The 17,247-nt window shown below is 32.7% G+C and overlaps 3 protein-coding genes across 5 annotated transcripts in view; 1 reads left to right on the forward strand and 2 right to left on the reverse strand.

The window, feature by feature from the left end:
* LOC113511938 (5'-3' exoribonuclease 1) overlaps positions 1 to 5,354 on the forward strand; it is a 30,748-nt gene extending 25,394 nt beyond the window's left edge. For both annotated transcript variants that reach the window (XM_031913611.2, XM_026895666.3), the window contains 4 exons: positions 690 to 935; positions 3,577 to 3,692; positions 3,869 to 3,968; positions 4,607 to 5,354. In XM_031913611.2, the coding sequence (XP_031769471.1) occupies positions 690 to 935; positions 3,577 to 3,692; positions 3,869 to 3,968; positions 4,607 to 4,690 (546 nt within the window). In that variant the 3' untranslated portion in view covers positions 4,691 to 5,354. The remainder of the gene's footprint in view (positions 1 to 689; positions 936 to 3,576; positions 3,693 to 3,868; positions 3,969 to 4,606) is intronic.
* A 563-nt stretch (positions 5,355 to 5,917) lies between these two features.
* Positions 5,918 to 7,857, reverse strand: LOC113511937 (DNA polymerase epsilon subunit 4). 2 transcript variants are annotated; one of them, XR_003402125.3, is made up of 3 exons: positions 7,406 to 7,857; positions 6,566 to 6,774; positions 5,918 to 6,048 (listed from the first exon to the last, which is right to left on the reverse strand). XR_003402125.3 is itself a non-coding variant. In XM_026895665.3 (2 exons), exons 1-2 carry the CDS (start codon positions 7,700 to 7,702, stop codon positions 6,631 to 6,633), a joined length of 441 nt encoding a protein of 146 aa, XP_026751466.1. In that variant the 5' UTR covers positions 7,703 to 7,857; the 3' UTR covers positions 6,405 to 6,630. The 2 variants fall into 2 exon arrangements, 1 of the variants encoding a protein (XP_026751466.1); XM_026895665.3 differs by lacking the exon at positions 5,918 to 6,048 and having other exon boundaries at positions 6,405 to 6,774.
* Positions 7,858 to 9,428: 1,571 nt separating this feature from the next.
* Positions 9,429 to 17,247, reverse strand: part of LOC113511713 (uncharacterized) — a 68,220-nt gene continuing 60,401 nt past the window's right edge. The window contains exons 3-4 of the mRNA XM_026895418.3: positions 12,391 to 12,591; positions 9,429 to 11,651 (exon numbers count right to left, since the gene is read on the reverse strand). Coding sequence (XP_026751219.1) covers positions 11,463 to 11,651; positions 12,391 to 12,591 — 390 coding nt within the window. The 3' untranslated portion in view covers positions 9,429 to 11,462. The remainder of the gene's footprint in view (positions 11,652 to 12,390; positions 12,592 to 17,247) is intronic.

Genomic DNA, 17,247 nt, shown 5'->3' on the forward strand with positions numbered 1-17,247 from the left:
GCGCGGTATTTTTAAACAAAGAATAAAAAACATAGAATTAATTATGTCACTAAGTAACTATGCACCTACTTACACAATATAAAATATATACAATTTACCCAAACATTGACATAGCCTTAGGAATGTCCATTTATCGATGGCAGTCAGCAATTGTAGTGGTGAGCGGAGATTTTCTGTCTAACCTCCTCTTCCATGACAAATAAGAGATTAAATTCGTTAGCAATACTTAACATTGAATCAAACTTATTGTTATATTTAAACAGTAACGATGTTATTGACAAAAATGTAGACGCACCAACTTTTTTTTTTATCATTTACAGTATTTGCTAGTATCAATTTTTAAATAACTCATAATCATACTCAGCCATCGATGTTTATCACTATTAGTACCAGTTAAAATTTATAATATATACACTAGAGGGCCGCCGATGAGTTGCTTGCTAAGGGCATTCTCGATTGTTTAGGGCGATCATTTAATCCGCCTCTAAAGGCATGGTTTCAGTTATTAGTATTTAATTACTGGAACCATGCATTTCATATTCCAGAAATAAGTTAATTACAAATTTTCACTTATAGATTAGATATTAGAAGATTTTGAAAGGATATACTCTCATTCGAAATTTCATTAGTTTGCCTGAGAAAAAAAATATTTTAATAATTTCTAAGCTCAACGACATTTTACCTTTCAGACCCAAGTGCCAGTGCCGCCGTATCCGACCTTTGCGCTGCCGTTCCACGGGCCAGGACCCAACCAAATCCCATTCCCGCAGTTCGTGAACCCTCACCAACGGCACGGCTACCACGGAACCCAGGACAACCAGCGCAGCCAGAACCAGTTCAACAGGACTCACCAGAATTCACAAGGCTTCCCTAAACACTTGCCTACTGTTAGCAACGCCAATATTTCATTAATACCCAGTTGGGCTGCCGGTCAGGTATGTCTACTACTTACTATATATTATAAATTTGAAAGTATGTTTGTTTGTTACATTTTAGCGCTTTAATGGTGCAGCCAATTCTTGAAATTTAATATAGACATACTATTTGGCATGGAAAACGACATAGGTTAGCATTGTCAACCCTCCTGGATTGCTAGTTTTTTTTATGTTTACTACTACCACAGAGTCTTACCTACATACAACTAGCGCTCCTATACTTTTGGCATGCCCCAAACAATTATGTGGCAATTCATGATTGATTCATTGCTCTTTCTGGTCACATCCGATTAGAAGACTGGTAGAGCACATTTTTTTAGATTCTTTTACTACTCATTACCAACTTATAGAGTCATGTGGGGTAAACGTACGCGGCGAAAAAGTGTCCGCAGTGAACATTCTGCGAACCCCATGGATGACAGCAGGTCGAGACCTATCGCGTTTAGTTAGCACTTGACCACCAAGCGAGAGTATTACGTCACAGGTTTGCTGCACAATGCTGTAGAAACTTACACAGCAGTATTGCTTTTGCACGGATTTGTTATTTTTTTTCTTTAAAATTAATTTGCATGGTTACTGAAGCAATGTTATTAGTCTGATTGTATAATAAAGTGACTGAGAACAGAAGTTATAGATATTTTGTGTGAATCTATTTATTTTGTCTAAGGTAAGTCATACTTCGAAATTTTATTATTTTTATTTGCTTTAATGGGATGGGGTAAGTGTCCAGGGGTAAGTGTCCGCATTAATTAAAATGCATATACTTACCCAGTCATATTTGTTTGCCTTCTAGTTGACAAAATTGTTTCCGGAGAACGTGGTCAAACTATAACCGTAGTTTGTTGTGTTAATGCAACTGGAAATTATGTGCCGCCTGCATTTATTTTGCCTCGAAAAAGAATGAAGGGTGAACTTATGGACGGAGCTCCGGCTGGTAGCATTGGCATGACATTTGATTCCGGATTCACCAACGCGGACTTATATTTTCAGTGGCTGGTACACTTCAAGGAATGCACTTCACCAATACTGATTATTGACAATCATTCAAGCCATATTAGCTTGCAAGCTACTCTGTATTGCAGAGAGAATAACATCGTTGTACTTACATTGCCACCTCACAGTAGTCACAATATACAACCCTTGGATAGAACCATTTACAGTCCTCTAAAAAATCAGTACGCACTTGAAGCTGATAAATGTATGGCACAGCATCCTGGTAGATCTATTAAACAACACCAAGTAACTTCTATTTTCGACAGAGCGTTTAAAAAAATTGCTACTGTAGGTAACGCAGCTTGAGCATTCAGGATGACTGGAATATATCCTTTTTTTTTTTTACAACACAGGGGGCAAACGAGCATGCGAGCCGCATGCTCGTTTGCCCCCTGTGGTAAGTGAGTACCGCCGCCCATGATCATCCACAACACCAACGGCATTGCAGGTATGCTGCCGGCCTTTTAAAAAGGAATATACTCTTTTCTTGAAGATTATGTTGTCGCATCGGTTCGGAAATACTGCTGCTGGAAGTTGATTCCAAAGAATGGTTGTGCGTGAAAGACGATTTATTTACAGAAGCAGAATTAGCACCATCTGCAGTTACTGATATGTGTAATCTATCTGCTGATGCTATAGTTCGAAATACACCTTCTTTGAACTCTATAAGCACAGTAGACGTTTAAGAGATACAAAGCCATAAAGTTACATCTGTTACCTTGATGGCACGACGCCTGGACAAGTTACGAAGAGGGTACATTCACATGTGATTTTTGTGCAATAGCAAATTAAGTTTACCTGCGTACACTTAACCGAAGGTGTGCGGATACTTTCCCGCCGATGCGGGTAAAAACCCGCGTTTCCCTTGTTCATTAAATGATTAAATAAAACTAATAATTATTGTTAGAATTGAAATTTTATGTTTTGTTTTTCTTCTCAAATGTTTTTAACGTTAAAATAAAAGTTTTTTTCTTTTCAATTATCAAAATCTTTTATTCTGGAAGCAATTAACTAAAAAATGCGTACGTTTACCCCACATGACTCTATTAGAATTGTCGACAATCCCAGGTAAACCAGGCGGTATAGAGTCCTTTAATTTTACTTTGCGAGACTGCTTCTCTTTGTACCGCCTGTATAACGGATTATTTTCTGAAGAACTTCAATATGATGCCTATAGCCACCTTTCACGATCGTACCGCTCGCCACTGGCAGGAACTCTATCCTTATAACTTAGAATCAGAATGGTCACGCACACTGAAACCGTTCAGAAGAGTTTCCTCCCGCGTACACTCAGGTTGTGAAACGATCTTCCTGCAGAGGCTTTCCCTAGAGATTATAGCATGAGGGTGTATTAAGGTTTCTTAAGGGTTGACAATGTGCGCGTGACATCCCTGGTGTTGCAGGCGTCCATAGATTACGGTAACCCCAGTTACCATCAAACGGGCTGTATGCTTGTTTGCCACCGTAGTAGTATAAAAAAAATATAAACCTTATGTACCTCAATTTACCCCACTTCTTATATGTAATACTAACTAAACTTAAACACAGCACGAATATTTAGTATCTCTGAATAACTAGTTAGTATTCTAATCGTGATGAAGGCAATATAGGTGAAAAAGTACACTTTAAAAAAATAAACTTTTTTCAGAATTCGACACCAACCGGAAATCAAAACAAACCAAATCCTAGTGGCAATCCATCTCTTAATACTAGTGAGAGATTAAGCAATCCGTTTGTACCACTTCAAGTACAAACCAGCCAAAGGTAAGTTGGTTTTTCTTATTTTTTTTCAACAATAGATCGGACTTCAGCCGCCAATAGATAACGAATTGCGTCTAACTACGCCATCAGGGTTTACATCGTGAGGAATATAATAATTTTATTATTTTATAAAAATATATACAATGTTGTGAAAATAAAAGATGTATATTATTTTCTAGGCGGATACAAAACACAGGCACATCATCTACAAATAGAAAAGAAGATATTCAAGCACCGAAAACTATATTACCTAGACCTCAACCAGTTACTCAAAATGCGGTAAGTGTTATATATAACTGTAGACATCGAAATTGTACCTTCTTTAAAACATAGTATCTGTGTCCAGAACATTCTTTAAATATATAAGTGTCCCTCTAAATTACAATTATTACAAGTATGTGTGTGTACTGTTATGTCCATGGTATTGCTCATATCTCGTCAGCTTGTTCTATTCTATTCCATTCTAAGTCATATAAAAAAAAAATTAGAACTCAGCCACCACTGAAAAATGGCATACTATCGATAGATAGATATTAATAATGAATTTTTTTTTTTATATAACTTAGAATCGCAAACAAGCTGACGGCCCACCATAGTACCATAAACAGTACCATGGACATAACAGAGTATACTGTTTCGCCCATTATTTCCCCCCATGCGTTGCCATTCCTGAAGACTCAGGTGTTATTCCTTTGTACCCTGTAAATTCACGCCATATCCTATCCTTCAAACCGAAACACAGCCATAGAATGTGTTAGTAGAATACAGCAAAGTGCAGCCTCTTTTTATTTCTCATGCACGTGATAAATTAATCAAATTAATCAATAAATTTGTTTTAGTTATTTAGTATGTTAAGTGAAAATTAGTCACCTATCCTATTATCAAGATAAATATATATTTCTTTTTTTTTTCTATAGACGCAGCAGCAGAGTGCAACATCACGGCCTATGAAAAAGAAAAAACCTAGGATAGCAGCCAACCTACCCTTCCTAACGGAGTAGCCATAGTTTTCATATCATAGACAAAAATGTGTTGCCACTTGTTTTTCGGACAAGAGTTAAATGTTTTGAAAGAAAAAAAGAGTAAATGACTTAGAAAAATAAAAAAAAAAATGTAAAACATGTATATATTATGGAATGTTGAGGTTTATAATTGAAGACGATTGTGATTTACGTTCTCAATAAGATCCCCCCCCCTCCCCCTCCTCTAACACAGTTCCTGATATCATTATATATTGTTGCATCTCTTATTTATTTTCGAAGTCTTAAATAATTAAGGCCAATCAACAACTTTGGCAACAATCAAGATTAATTCATTGTGTAACTTTAATGGAAATCACTCAAATTCTTTGAATACTGTCTACGATATTGAATCGTATCAATATGTTTAATTTTTAACTAAAACTTCTTTTTAATTGAAGTTATTTATGGAAGTGTCATTTTGGCCTTACCTACTAGCTCAGCAGGCAATACCTTTATACATATATATTTTTACATATATAAATCATTTTTTCAATCTATTAATAATTTAGGGTTCTCAAATGCAATGTTACACATTTGAAATATTTTCAAAAGCATGAATACAGTTTATGATTGAAAAAAAAAAAAAAACACTATAAGTGGTAATATGTGAAAGTTTTGTGATAGTACATGAAGGTTAAGTGTGTATATGTCTATGCAACAACTTAGGTTTAGTGAATGCAAAAAGAGAATCTTATATAAACCTTATTATTTAAAAATAAATAATATTTGAATAATAACTGACATAATAATAATTGTCAACATAGACTTGACGTATAATTCTCAGCAATGGACTAAGAATTAATAAAAAAAAAAAGAGAAATTGTATTATATTTGGTTTTGTTACAAAAACACTATCTTTACACTGTACTTTTCCACAAATTATTATAATGAATACTGAACCTTTACTTCATGTTTCAGACCCTTTCTTATTTTTATTTAGACTTATTGTCAACTATACAATAAAAAATCAAAGAAATGCAAACAATTAAACTTTTTTTTTTTTATATTTCCTTAATTTATACTTACAATTATTTCTATTTTAATTAATCAAAACTTTTTGTGTTCACTGTACCTGTTAGAAAAATATTTTAGAAACTAGAAACTTTTAAATTGTTATATATACAGTTCAAAATTGTAATTTCTGATTAACAAATGTACAGAAAAATATTGAATCTTCTCTATAATAGAGAGGTTATTTTCATTTATCGATATTGAATTTTATTTCATTTTCTTGACTCATCAAAAATAAAATCAATTGTCCTGATTCCTTTTTTTCAAAATCAAGACCATGCTAAATAAATTGGACTTCTAAACTGATGTTTGTATTTATTTTTAATCTGTAAACAGGTTAATATATTTAGTAAAAAAGAAAATTAAATATAAGTGCCAAATATATTAGGTAAAAGAATGGTGATTCCATGATGAAAGGCCAGGGAGAAATAAAGAACTGAGCAAACGGTAAAAGACTGTTTTTAAGACAGAATTTTTGTTGATCATGAGTTCCCTTTTCCAGATGGTAAATGATCCATTCTAATTCCTTATTATTATCAGACTATCAATTTTCAGTTTTAATAGTATTTGGAAGGATATGTAAGATTATTCTACCTTCCACACAGTATGTATAAAGCACAATGATTAAATAGTGTAATGTAAATTATAGTTATGTAAAAGGACATAAAGTAAAAATATTGGAAACTTTCAATATTTATATTTTTAGAATTGTTCATAATAAAACAATATTAAAATATCGATTTCAGAGAGTCTAAGAGCAAACTGAAACATCTGGTAGGTACCATTCATTAGATACCTATTGTTGCAAAAATGTTTTTGTATCTTATTTATTTGAATATTTACCTATTTTATTTGAATTTGCTTTTAATCTTTTGTCACACTTTAAGTAATATTTCACTGGATATATTTTAAAAGTCCATAGCACCCTCTAAGAAGCATAAACAGTCTACTTTGTTGATGATTAAATCTAGATCCTTTTTCGATATTAATTTTCTCTTATTTGTGGATGTGTAGGAATATGTCTCTTTGGCTATTGTCTCCAAGAATAATTCCTGAAAAAATATATATTTTTAATTGCCATACAAATACATATTCATATAAGTACTGCCCATGATTGAGGAATATAAGCAGTACATATATCAACAATCTCTTATTCTAATGACGCTGTTCGTATCTATAAAAGACTAAAGTGCTTGCATGACACTTACTAATATTCAAAAGGCAAAAAAAACAGACTTATATGTGTAAAAATATATAGAGTACTTTTTCACAATATAATGGTGGTGAACAAGCATATAAATGGTTACTATTGCTTATCATTATCATCATATCAACTATTATCTGTAATAAAGAATGGCCCTAAGCTACCTGCATCTAATGATTCCCTGCAATGCATTTGAGGCTGTCTATTGTCTATAAACAATTGCAATACAAGAGATATCTTACAAACTTTATTCGGTAGTCTTGAGAAAAAGCATTAGGAAGTTCATTCTGCAATCTGAGAGTTCACAGAAGGAATAAAAGATGTCTTAACGATTCAACCAATTGTCATGAAATTTGATATATATGTATGCACTATTTGATATGGAAAAGATATAGCTAGATATACTTTTTGTTCCGTCTCTTATCATATACTAGATCAAGTGATAGTGTTGTAAAAACAAATATATAAATAAAACTTACTGTAGCTTTGGTAACTAAGAATACAGCATCACTTGATACGATACTGACATCAGGATCCATTTTCATGATATTCTTTACGCGAGCCATAGGCAGCCTCGTCGAGCGTATAACCTCACTTTTGTTTTGTGGTTTTTTCTCAGGCTCTTGATCTTCCGAGTTTAGCAGTTCAGAGTCTTGTATACTATTCAGAATATCGCTAGTTTCTGTGTTTTGTGGATGACTGTCGAGGAATTGATCGGTTTCCGTGTCATCTATAATATCCGATATATCGACATCTGTATAGTGTTCTTCAGTCATTTTACGAGTGTAATAGTAACAATATAGATGTATCTTTTATAATAACATAAATTGGAGGTAAAACTAATTATAAGTATAGACAAAAAATAAATATAAATTTATAACCGACGTTTAGAGCCAAAACAAATAGTGAAATAATAATGTGGCTGTTGACTTGACAGTGACATTGTCATGATGAGACAGCTGGGTTGCCAACTGTAAAATATATTTCTTGTACAAAATAAAAAGAATCTACGTACTTTAACTCTTAGACCTTATACTTACATATTGTGATAAAATTAAATACATTATAAACTAATATTAAGACTAAAATTCTAAGAAGAAGGCAACGTTTAATACTTAAGAAAGAAAGTAAATAATACACTTTATGTGGTACTGAATTTATTTTTTATAACCACCAACGTAGCATGTTAAATGTATATGCTTATTTCTCTGACGTTATCTGTCCACTACTGAACATACATTACATTAATTATTTGTCATCGGTTTCTTTTCAATCTCGTTTTTGTACCGTCAAAAAAATTATTAAAAATAGGTATAGTTTTTTTAGATTTGATTTTTATGTTCGACTTTCAATCGGTGGAAATTGTTAATAAATTAATTTAATCCTATTGGCGATGATAGAGAGTGGTAGACTAATTAAATTCAAATGTACGTAGAGAAATCTGGATATGTTAATGTCACGTTCACTACAACGCTAGGCTCCACACGGTTCCCCCTGGAAATCATCGTGACTAATTTATCGTTCAATTCGTCACGATGGGCTAACTGACCTGCCTTTTCATTCTCACTTATCATCCCTCACTGGTGCTCCGCCAGTGTATACCATTAGCGCAGACGATTCCATTGTCATCCGTCAAAGAAAAAAATTACAACGGTAGGTTTTTATGGGTGAAAATGGTATGGTAACCCCGCCTGCGCTAACGGTATACGCTTGCGGAGCACCAGTGAAGGGTGATAGATGAGAATGAAAACAGGCTAGTTAACCCATCATGATGAATTCATCAGGAATTAACCATGATAGTTTCCAGGGAGAACCGCGAAGAGGTCGACCTGGTTGGGTATATTGCTAGCAATGGGATTCTCAGTCTCCATTACTAACAATCCCTTTCCTCCCACAACGGTAGGTATTATTCGCCAAAAATATCTGACTACCCCTTAAGGAATTATAGTACTTATGTAGACCTATTTTTCTTTTTTTTCAAACAAGTCGACGGCCCACCTGATGGAAAGTGGTAACCGTTGCCTATAGACATGAGCAGTACCATGGACATAACAGAGTATACTGTATCGCCCATGATACCCCTCATGCGTTGCCATTCCTGAGGACTCAGTTGTTATTCCTCTGTACACTGAAACACAGCCATGCAAACACAACTGAGGGTCTACCATGAAATGTTTTCCGAAATTTCGGAGCCGAACGAAACAGAAATTTAATGTTAAAATTACTTAATACTTACAGCTTGAAAACATTAAAAATATGAAAATACTATTCCTTGGGACTTTTATGGTAGGATGTATGACAAACGAAATGTTAAACTCCATTTATTGGTCCGATTTTGGTATAAACAAAAACACCAAATTGAGTCCGAAACTTCGGAATTTCATTTCATGGTAGACCCGCAGCTTTACGGTTGAAACACGAATAGGACAGAGATGCCCAAGCAAACGACTTTTGTACAAACTCTCTCTGGTAATTTGGTAGTAGAACAATAAAACGCAGGTATAAATTGTAATAAAATATAATTATCAGTTCGAATTGAGTATCAAAACAACATTAACATAATTAGGATCGGAATTATATACAGATAAAGGCCATAAAACAAAATAACTGCATATTCATATAACATTACCCTTAAATTCTAAGAAACTGTACATGAATTAGTTCATATAACTTAACATTAAAATAGGTTTTTATCTGCTTAAATAGATTACAAATGCCTTAAAAATATAATTTTATGTATAGGTAGGTATCATTCGTTTTCGCTAAAAAAGCGCACATTTAAAATTTAAATTTTTATAGGCAAATATTATAATCTATTTATAATTCTTTGAATTGAAATTATAAGAAAAAGTAATAAATTTGAGTTAATTGATTAATTATAGCCTTAAGTTATAGCACTTGTAGCCAATTGACTTATTGTCATTTTTAAGTGTACGTGCCATAAAACGTAAAAATAGCCCATAATATTTTTCACTTCGTAAATATAATAATCATTTAATAAATCAGCGGTTTTATTCAAATATTTTCTATATTTGAATAAAATTTTCTATAATCAAAATAGAATCGTATCATGGAGTCAACTGCGCTTACAATTTTTATGTTCCCGTGAAGGATTGAGTTGACACTATTGGGTTAACCCATATATATGTACACATACATATATAATAGATTCTAAATATTTATTCAATATTGTAACAAGATCTTTAGATAATTACATTTAAAAGATTTAAAATGTGTATATATAGATAGGTATTTTGTTCACAAAGACACTTGATACGTTACAATAATTATAACAGTAACAATTTTTAATTTCTCTGTGAAATATGTATAGTCTATAGGAATTTAATTCATATTATGTAAGACAATAAGGCACTTTTTGTATAAAGTTAATTGAAAGCAGCTTTTGACATATTTTTAAGCAACTATAAAAAAGAAGGTAGTTCTCAATTCAAATAGCCACCTATATATTTTTTTATTTTGACGACTCTTTTTTACAGTTGTTAATCTTTATTCCCGTAATATTTATGTTACAATTGAAGCTTACCGTGTACTATATAGAAAATAATATAAAGAGTTTGTATGTGTGTGTATGTGTATTTTTACACTCCATCTTCGCTATTTATAAATCGATTCTGACAATTCTTTTCGAAATTTGGAATGTTTGTCCCATGACAATTTTGTTAGGAGTGAACTAGCTGTTTTTGCGGAAGAAATAATTAATTTGTACCTAGGTACACAATTCAATTATTGGATACTTGCACATAAAGTCTTTTAAAAACCTTAATATCAATCAGCCCATTTGTTTTGCTGTTTGTTTGTAAAATTTATTTTGTTGTGGTAATTTCATATGCATTTGAAAAAAAAACCTAATAAAAAAAAAACAAATAAAATAAATGATACATGCGATGGAGTCATTTCTATTCCAGACAATTTATCATATTGAAGACTAGGCAGTATGGTCTCCGAACCTTAGCCTGTTCCACAACGGAACAAACGTACTAAAAAAAAAGGAGTCATTTCTTTTAGTCAATATGTTATGTTACTACAGCACAATATAAAATTAAAATCGTCATTGAAAATAATATGGTATCATAGATACTTGTCGAATAGTTTTTCTTTACCAAGAAAAATAGAATACAAGACACTTGCGTAAAATGATACCTAATCCAGTATTTATGTACGATATTTATTTTTCTTTACGCAGCACAATACAAGATATAACAGATAATACATTATACTTATGTATATAGTTTCTTTTGTTACTATGGAATATAAGGTTTACTACTCAAGTCTTCTCTAAAGTAAGTATATACAAATTGCGAAACTTAACGGGACACAGTTAAATCTAATAGTTTAGTAATTTTAAAGATAGTGCAATGTAAAAGTATTGAAATATTGTTCTGCCTATAGGTACTTTTCGACTGTCTTTGGTCCATAAAAGTATTCTATATATCTCCAACAGAATACTTTGAAATGACGCACTAAAACATTGTTCATTATTGAAATGTCTAAAGTCCACAAAGGCCGATGTTTGGCTCATATACAACACATCTTTTTCCAAAAGGACTTCTTGGTCTGAGTCACCGGCAAAGCAGCCAAGATGGCGGCATCGAATGCGTCTTTTAGTTGTTTCCTAGTTTTTGAAGACGTTTCTATGTAAACAGCGTTTATTTTGTTCGCTAGCGCGCGCGCTTCCATCTCTGTGACTGGGTGTTCTCCACGGGCCTGCAAAAGAAAAACAATTGAACATTTAATTATTCATTCATTGAATAAAAAAATAGTAATTAGTATATTGCCGTTATCAGAAAATACAATTAAGGGGGGGAAAGGGATTGTTAGTAATGGGGTTTAACTGGCCCCTTGTTAGATCGATTTCCATGCTATTTTTCTTGGAAACTATCGTGGTTAATAATTGTTAAATTCGTCACCATAGGCCATAGGAGGGAGTCCCTCTCCCTCAGAAGACTTTGTACAAAAGTCGATTGCTTGGGTACCTTTGTCTCATTCGTGTTTCTACCGTGAAGCAGTTGTGTTTGTATGGCTGTGTTTCGGTTTGAAGGTGGGATATGGCGTGAATGTACAGGGTACAGAGGAATAACATGTGAGTCCTTAGGAATGGCAACGCATGGGGGGTATCATGGGCGATACAGTATACTCTGTTATGTCCATGGTATTGCTCATGTCTATAGGTGACGGTTACCACTTTCCATCAGGTGGGCCGTCAGCTTGTTTGCCATTCTAAGTTGTATAAAAAAAACTAACCTGCTTCATCCTTACCTGTCATCACTCACTGGTTCCCCGCTAGTGTATACCGATAGCGCAGGCGGGGTCACAATTTATTTTCACCCATTACAAAAAAAAACTTAAGAAAATATCTAAAAGTTTTGTCTAGGTGTTCTATTTCGCTAACAAAGAATTACTTTAAAAATTATCTTGGTTCAGCGGTGACTTAAATATAACTTACTCGCAACGATTGCAGCACACGTGGTTCCGTGGCCAAGTCACTCTGAGTGCCGACGAGGATTAGGGGAGCGTTAACATTAGCAACTGCCTTCGTCCACCGTTCGGCGACCGACTTGAACGTCTCTGGACGCACTACGGAGAAACAGAGCATCAGCACGTCTGTGCCGGGGAAGCACAGAGACCGGAGAGGCGACATTGAGTCCTGGAAAGTACATATTTTGATATATTTATATGGAAAAAATCAACTAATATTAGAAAATTTGTGTTTTGTCCGTGAAAATCAGAAAAATAGGTCATTTCTAGATTATATATTTAGAGCAATTTATCACAACAATGAAAAGCCTTAATCTGTTATAAGTTATTATTTAAATATATTTATTAATTTAGTATATACTATGTATGGTTATTTATATATGTATTGTATGTGATTTACGTGTATATATTTTTTGTGAGTATATTATTCTATATGTTTGTATGTTTATTTATTATCAATTGTTATCTCTTAAAATATTTATTTAATTTATTATTTTTTTCTAAATCTGTGACTGGTAAAGAATGCCATCAGGCATTAAGTCCGCCCTGTAGACATTTTTCAATGTGTGCAAAAGTATAAATAAATAAATAACACGTACATTGTATTTTAAGTTAGACCTACAGGAATACAACTGTGAAAATCGCATCTAATTAAATGCAATATTTGCATGATACCGAAACAAACACACAGATAGATAGACAAAATTTCTAAAAAATATTGTATTCTATTACCCTTATACAGCACCCCTTATATTATTTTTTCTTAAATATCTACCATATACAGACATTTACAATTTTATTATAGTAAGACAACAAGAAGTAGATACATATATATGTACCTACTTGTGTATTGTACCTACGTATTATTGTATTTTAAACATATATATGTTTAAAATGTAAATATAATAAACAGTTGACGATCTAAATGTACTTTATTTAAAAACAAAACCAATATAAGACCTATTTCCCGAAAAACTATAACATAGATTGTTTTAAAAATTAAAGATTTTTCTGCTTCAGCAACGCAGATGTTACACCTTCGGTTTCACAAGCATTCATGAAAATTAGGCAGACTGTACGTACAACTGATTATTATCGTATTTGTATTAAAAAAATCTCCTGTCAACATGCGTCCATGGTAGTTTAAGAAAGTATTTTTTTTGTACAATATATCACTTCATTACCCAGTGTAAGAGATAGAAAACTAGTTTTTTTTTCCAAGTCGTCTGATCAGAATGTACCTGAAGGACACCTATTTAGAAATAAGACGTTACAGGATTGTCGAAGAAAAATTGTAAGTACAAAACGCCTCGCAGTTTTATGAAGAGAAAGTTTCACATATTACACGGTACAGGTTCCTGTGAAGCGATCTTTGGACATGTCATCAAATTCCAATGATGACGTTTACAGTTTACATCAATGAAGCCATTAGAATTACGAAACGTATAATGTAAAAGCAAAACGAAACTATTTTAGAGATCGAGTGCTAACAGAGACGGTGGCCATGGTGAAAGTGGCCCATTGATAGTATAGCAGCAGACAATTGTAGCACTATTTATTGCCTAATATATTTGCCAAATATGTTGCGCAAGATCTCCTTTTTCTTTGACTATACCATAAAAGGACTTGTAATACTATGTATCTTGGAATCACTCAACACAACTACAATTATTTGATTCGAATTGCTTCATCGGATGAATTATTTGAAGTAATTTTATTGATGTGCAAATTAGATAGAATTTTTACTCAAATCAAAGTCATTATATGTGCAAAAATATATTAAGTAATAATAATAATAATAATGTTTATTTATTTTATCTCACATCATTCATTCATTAATTCATGTGCAATTTTTTTTTCCTGCAATACCATTGAAATAGTTTGAATAAATAATTGGAATTGAGTTACTGTTAGGAATAAGATATTTATGCTTAGAAGGAACAAATGAGTTTCTGCCACCAAATAGCTTGCAAGCTGTGATTCAAGTCCGGGTAAAATATGCCAATAAAGTTACTAAATTTCTATTGTGTGATGATTCTTTCCAGCCAATTGCCGAACGGACACATAGACAGAACAATGTGGCTCAAATTGTCATGTAATTTTTCGGGGCATACCAAAGGCTTTTGCTAGTACTGTTGTAGTAGAGATAAACACGATAGCATACGAATGGTATTTTTAACGCTATTATAATTATAAGCCTCTAATTATTTAAATCGATTGAAAACATATAATTTATCCTCATAAGTACTGAAAGTGTAGGTAGACGATGTAGGTAAGGTTATTTTTGGAATTATTGAATCAACATCTAAAAATAGACTGACAAAAAGTAATATGACAGATATTTACGCTGACTGAGAGGCTACGGTACGCTGAGTAGACATATTTTTATTATAATATTAGGTTCGCAAGGCCAAAGCCGCAGTATCCTTATAACTTTTATAACAGTTTTTATAGTATTTTAAAGAATATGAATTATCATAAATGTTTTATATTATAACTAATGCCACCTAATAAATAATGGCGTTTACGTAATTCAGTGGAAAAGTTAATGCATGTGAAACAAACATGCAGAGAGTCTACCATGAAATGTTTTCCGAAATTTCGACGTCGAACGAAACACAATATCAGTGTCAAAATTACGTAATACATACTGTTTAATAATATTAAAATATCGTTCCTTAGTACTTTTAGGGTAGGATTCACGAACGAAATGTTAAGTTCCATTTACCGGTCCGATTTCGGTATGAACGAAAACATGAGTTCGAAAATTTAGAGTTTCATTTCATGGTAACTCCCTGAATGCAGGTAAAGGTAATTGAAAATTAAATGTGACGGTGACGGAAGCATGCGTTGACAAATACAAGGTCCCAGAGCTGTAACAATAGGTGCGATCGTAAACCCACAGGTAGAGAAACTATGGGAACCGACAAACTACGACTATTGTTGAACAGTCGAAAAAATGGCAAATGTTTGATCAAACTGACTCAATACTATTCATAATGGTGCACGTGCTGTTTTTTCCGTGTGAAGTTCTAAGAGGCAGCGTGAGATATCTGCGTAACATTCAGCTTTCGAATGTGACATATCTTTTTTAAGACAGTTGTTATAAAACTAGAGAATTTATGTTTTCGTTCTAAAATTATTTCCATTTCTATGTTTTGCGACAAATACTTTTTGTTTAACAATAAAGTTTCAACTTTCTGAATGATTATTTAAAGTCTGTGTTTCTTTGGTAAGAGCCATAAAAAATTGAACTTGCGATAAACATATGTTCAATACATGTTTAGACGTCTTTCTACAAAAGCGTGTATAATATTTGTTTTTATCTAAACAAAAGAAAGTCTGTCTTATTAAAAAAAAATAAATAAAAAAGATTTAAAGTAAGAATTTTTTTTACAATAATTTATAGACATTGGTACACAAAATTTAAAAAAAAAATATTTAATCACTTAGATAGGGTTTTGTTAAATACTGTTTAGATGAGAAGTATTTTAAATTATTTTTATAGTAAGAAAGCATGCACTTTGTCTTTCTTATGAGAAGTCGGAAGTGCTTAAGGGTGACTCAGCTCTTATACATGTTAACACTTAGAGGTAGTATAAGCACAAAGTTTTAGACTGTGGTATAAATGTACTATACTTTTTTGTTAAGGACGAAAGTGGCAGCATTTCATTTTCATCATACATATATAGAACAGATAGAGTTACATTTATCCCGACCTGCTCTATATGTTTTGCATGTACCGAGCTCGGCGCGGCCTTTCATGATCAATCATCTTTACGTCACAGAGAAGGGGGTGAGGCCAACTTATATATATATATATATATATATATATATATATATATATATATATATATATATATATATATATATATATGTATATAGTTACTATATGAAATTGTAACTATCACAATAATAAATTATTGATTCATCATCATCATCATCATCATCATCATCATATCAGCCTTTAACTGTTCACTGCTGAACATAAGCCTTCACCTAGGGGAGTTTTGCCAGTAGTAGCCACGCTTGGCAGGCGAATAGGCAACCGCAGTCAGGCTTTAGAGATGTTTTAAGAGGGACGCTGCTGCCCATCCCTTACCCTTCTTTAGTCGGCTCTTACGACACCCACAGGAAAGGAAGGGGTGGCCTATTCTATGCCGGGACTACATGGGAAATTATTGATAATATGAAGAGAAATATTTGAAGAAACTTTAGAATGCAAATGGACTATTAGATTAACATAATATTTTATACTATGTATTTCATGCAGGTAAAGCAGCGATATACAACTACGCAGTTACCTATATAATACAGGTATGTTTAACAGGTAAATAATTTTAGGCTCATTTCCTCACTCTAAGTAGGAAGTAGGTAAATAAGAGAGGAAGCAGGAAGTTATATACACATATACTTATAATAATAGGCTTGACTTTGAAATAATTGGACTTCGACATGTGAAACTAATATTACGTCTTCGTGTAGAACAAAACTATTGTTTGTTAAATTTATTCTTAACAGAGATTTTATTTTGTGGAAACATACAAAAAATTAAATAATTACGAATACGAAATAAATAATAATACATTATTGAGTGTAATTTACGAATATTTTAAGTATCAGATAGTATAGTAATAGTAAATAATCACGGGCTGATACTTAAACCGAGGCCTGTACGTAATATGAATATATTTTTTTTATTTTACTGAACTATTTTCTTGCGAAAATCCATATTACTGGTTACCACCATTACTACTACCAGATGAACCACAAGCTTCCATATTAGCCATCAATCTTCGACTGTAATTTTGTTCACGCACCTTTT

This window comes from Galleria mellonella, unplaced genomic scaffold, assembly GCF_026898425.1.
Source record: "Galleria mellonella isolate WM207_F2 unplaced genomic scaffold, CSIRO_AGI_GalMel_v1 utg213, whole genome shotgun sequence".
Taxonomy (NCBI): Eukaryota; Metazoa; Arthropoda; class Insecta; order Lepidoptera; family Pyralidae; genus Galleria; species Galleria mellonella.

Coding starts and splice junctions, on each gene's coding strand:
- LOC113511937 (XM_026895665.3), bottom strand. CDS start 7,702: ATGACTGAAGAACACTATACAGATGTCGATATATCGGATATTATAGAT. Junction 6,775..7,405: donor TCTTAGTTACCAAAGCTACA/GTAAGTTTTATT, acceptor ATATTTTTTCAG/GAATTATTCTTGGAGACAAT.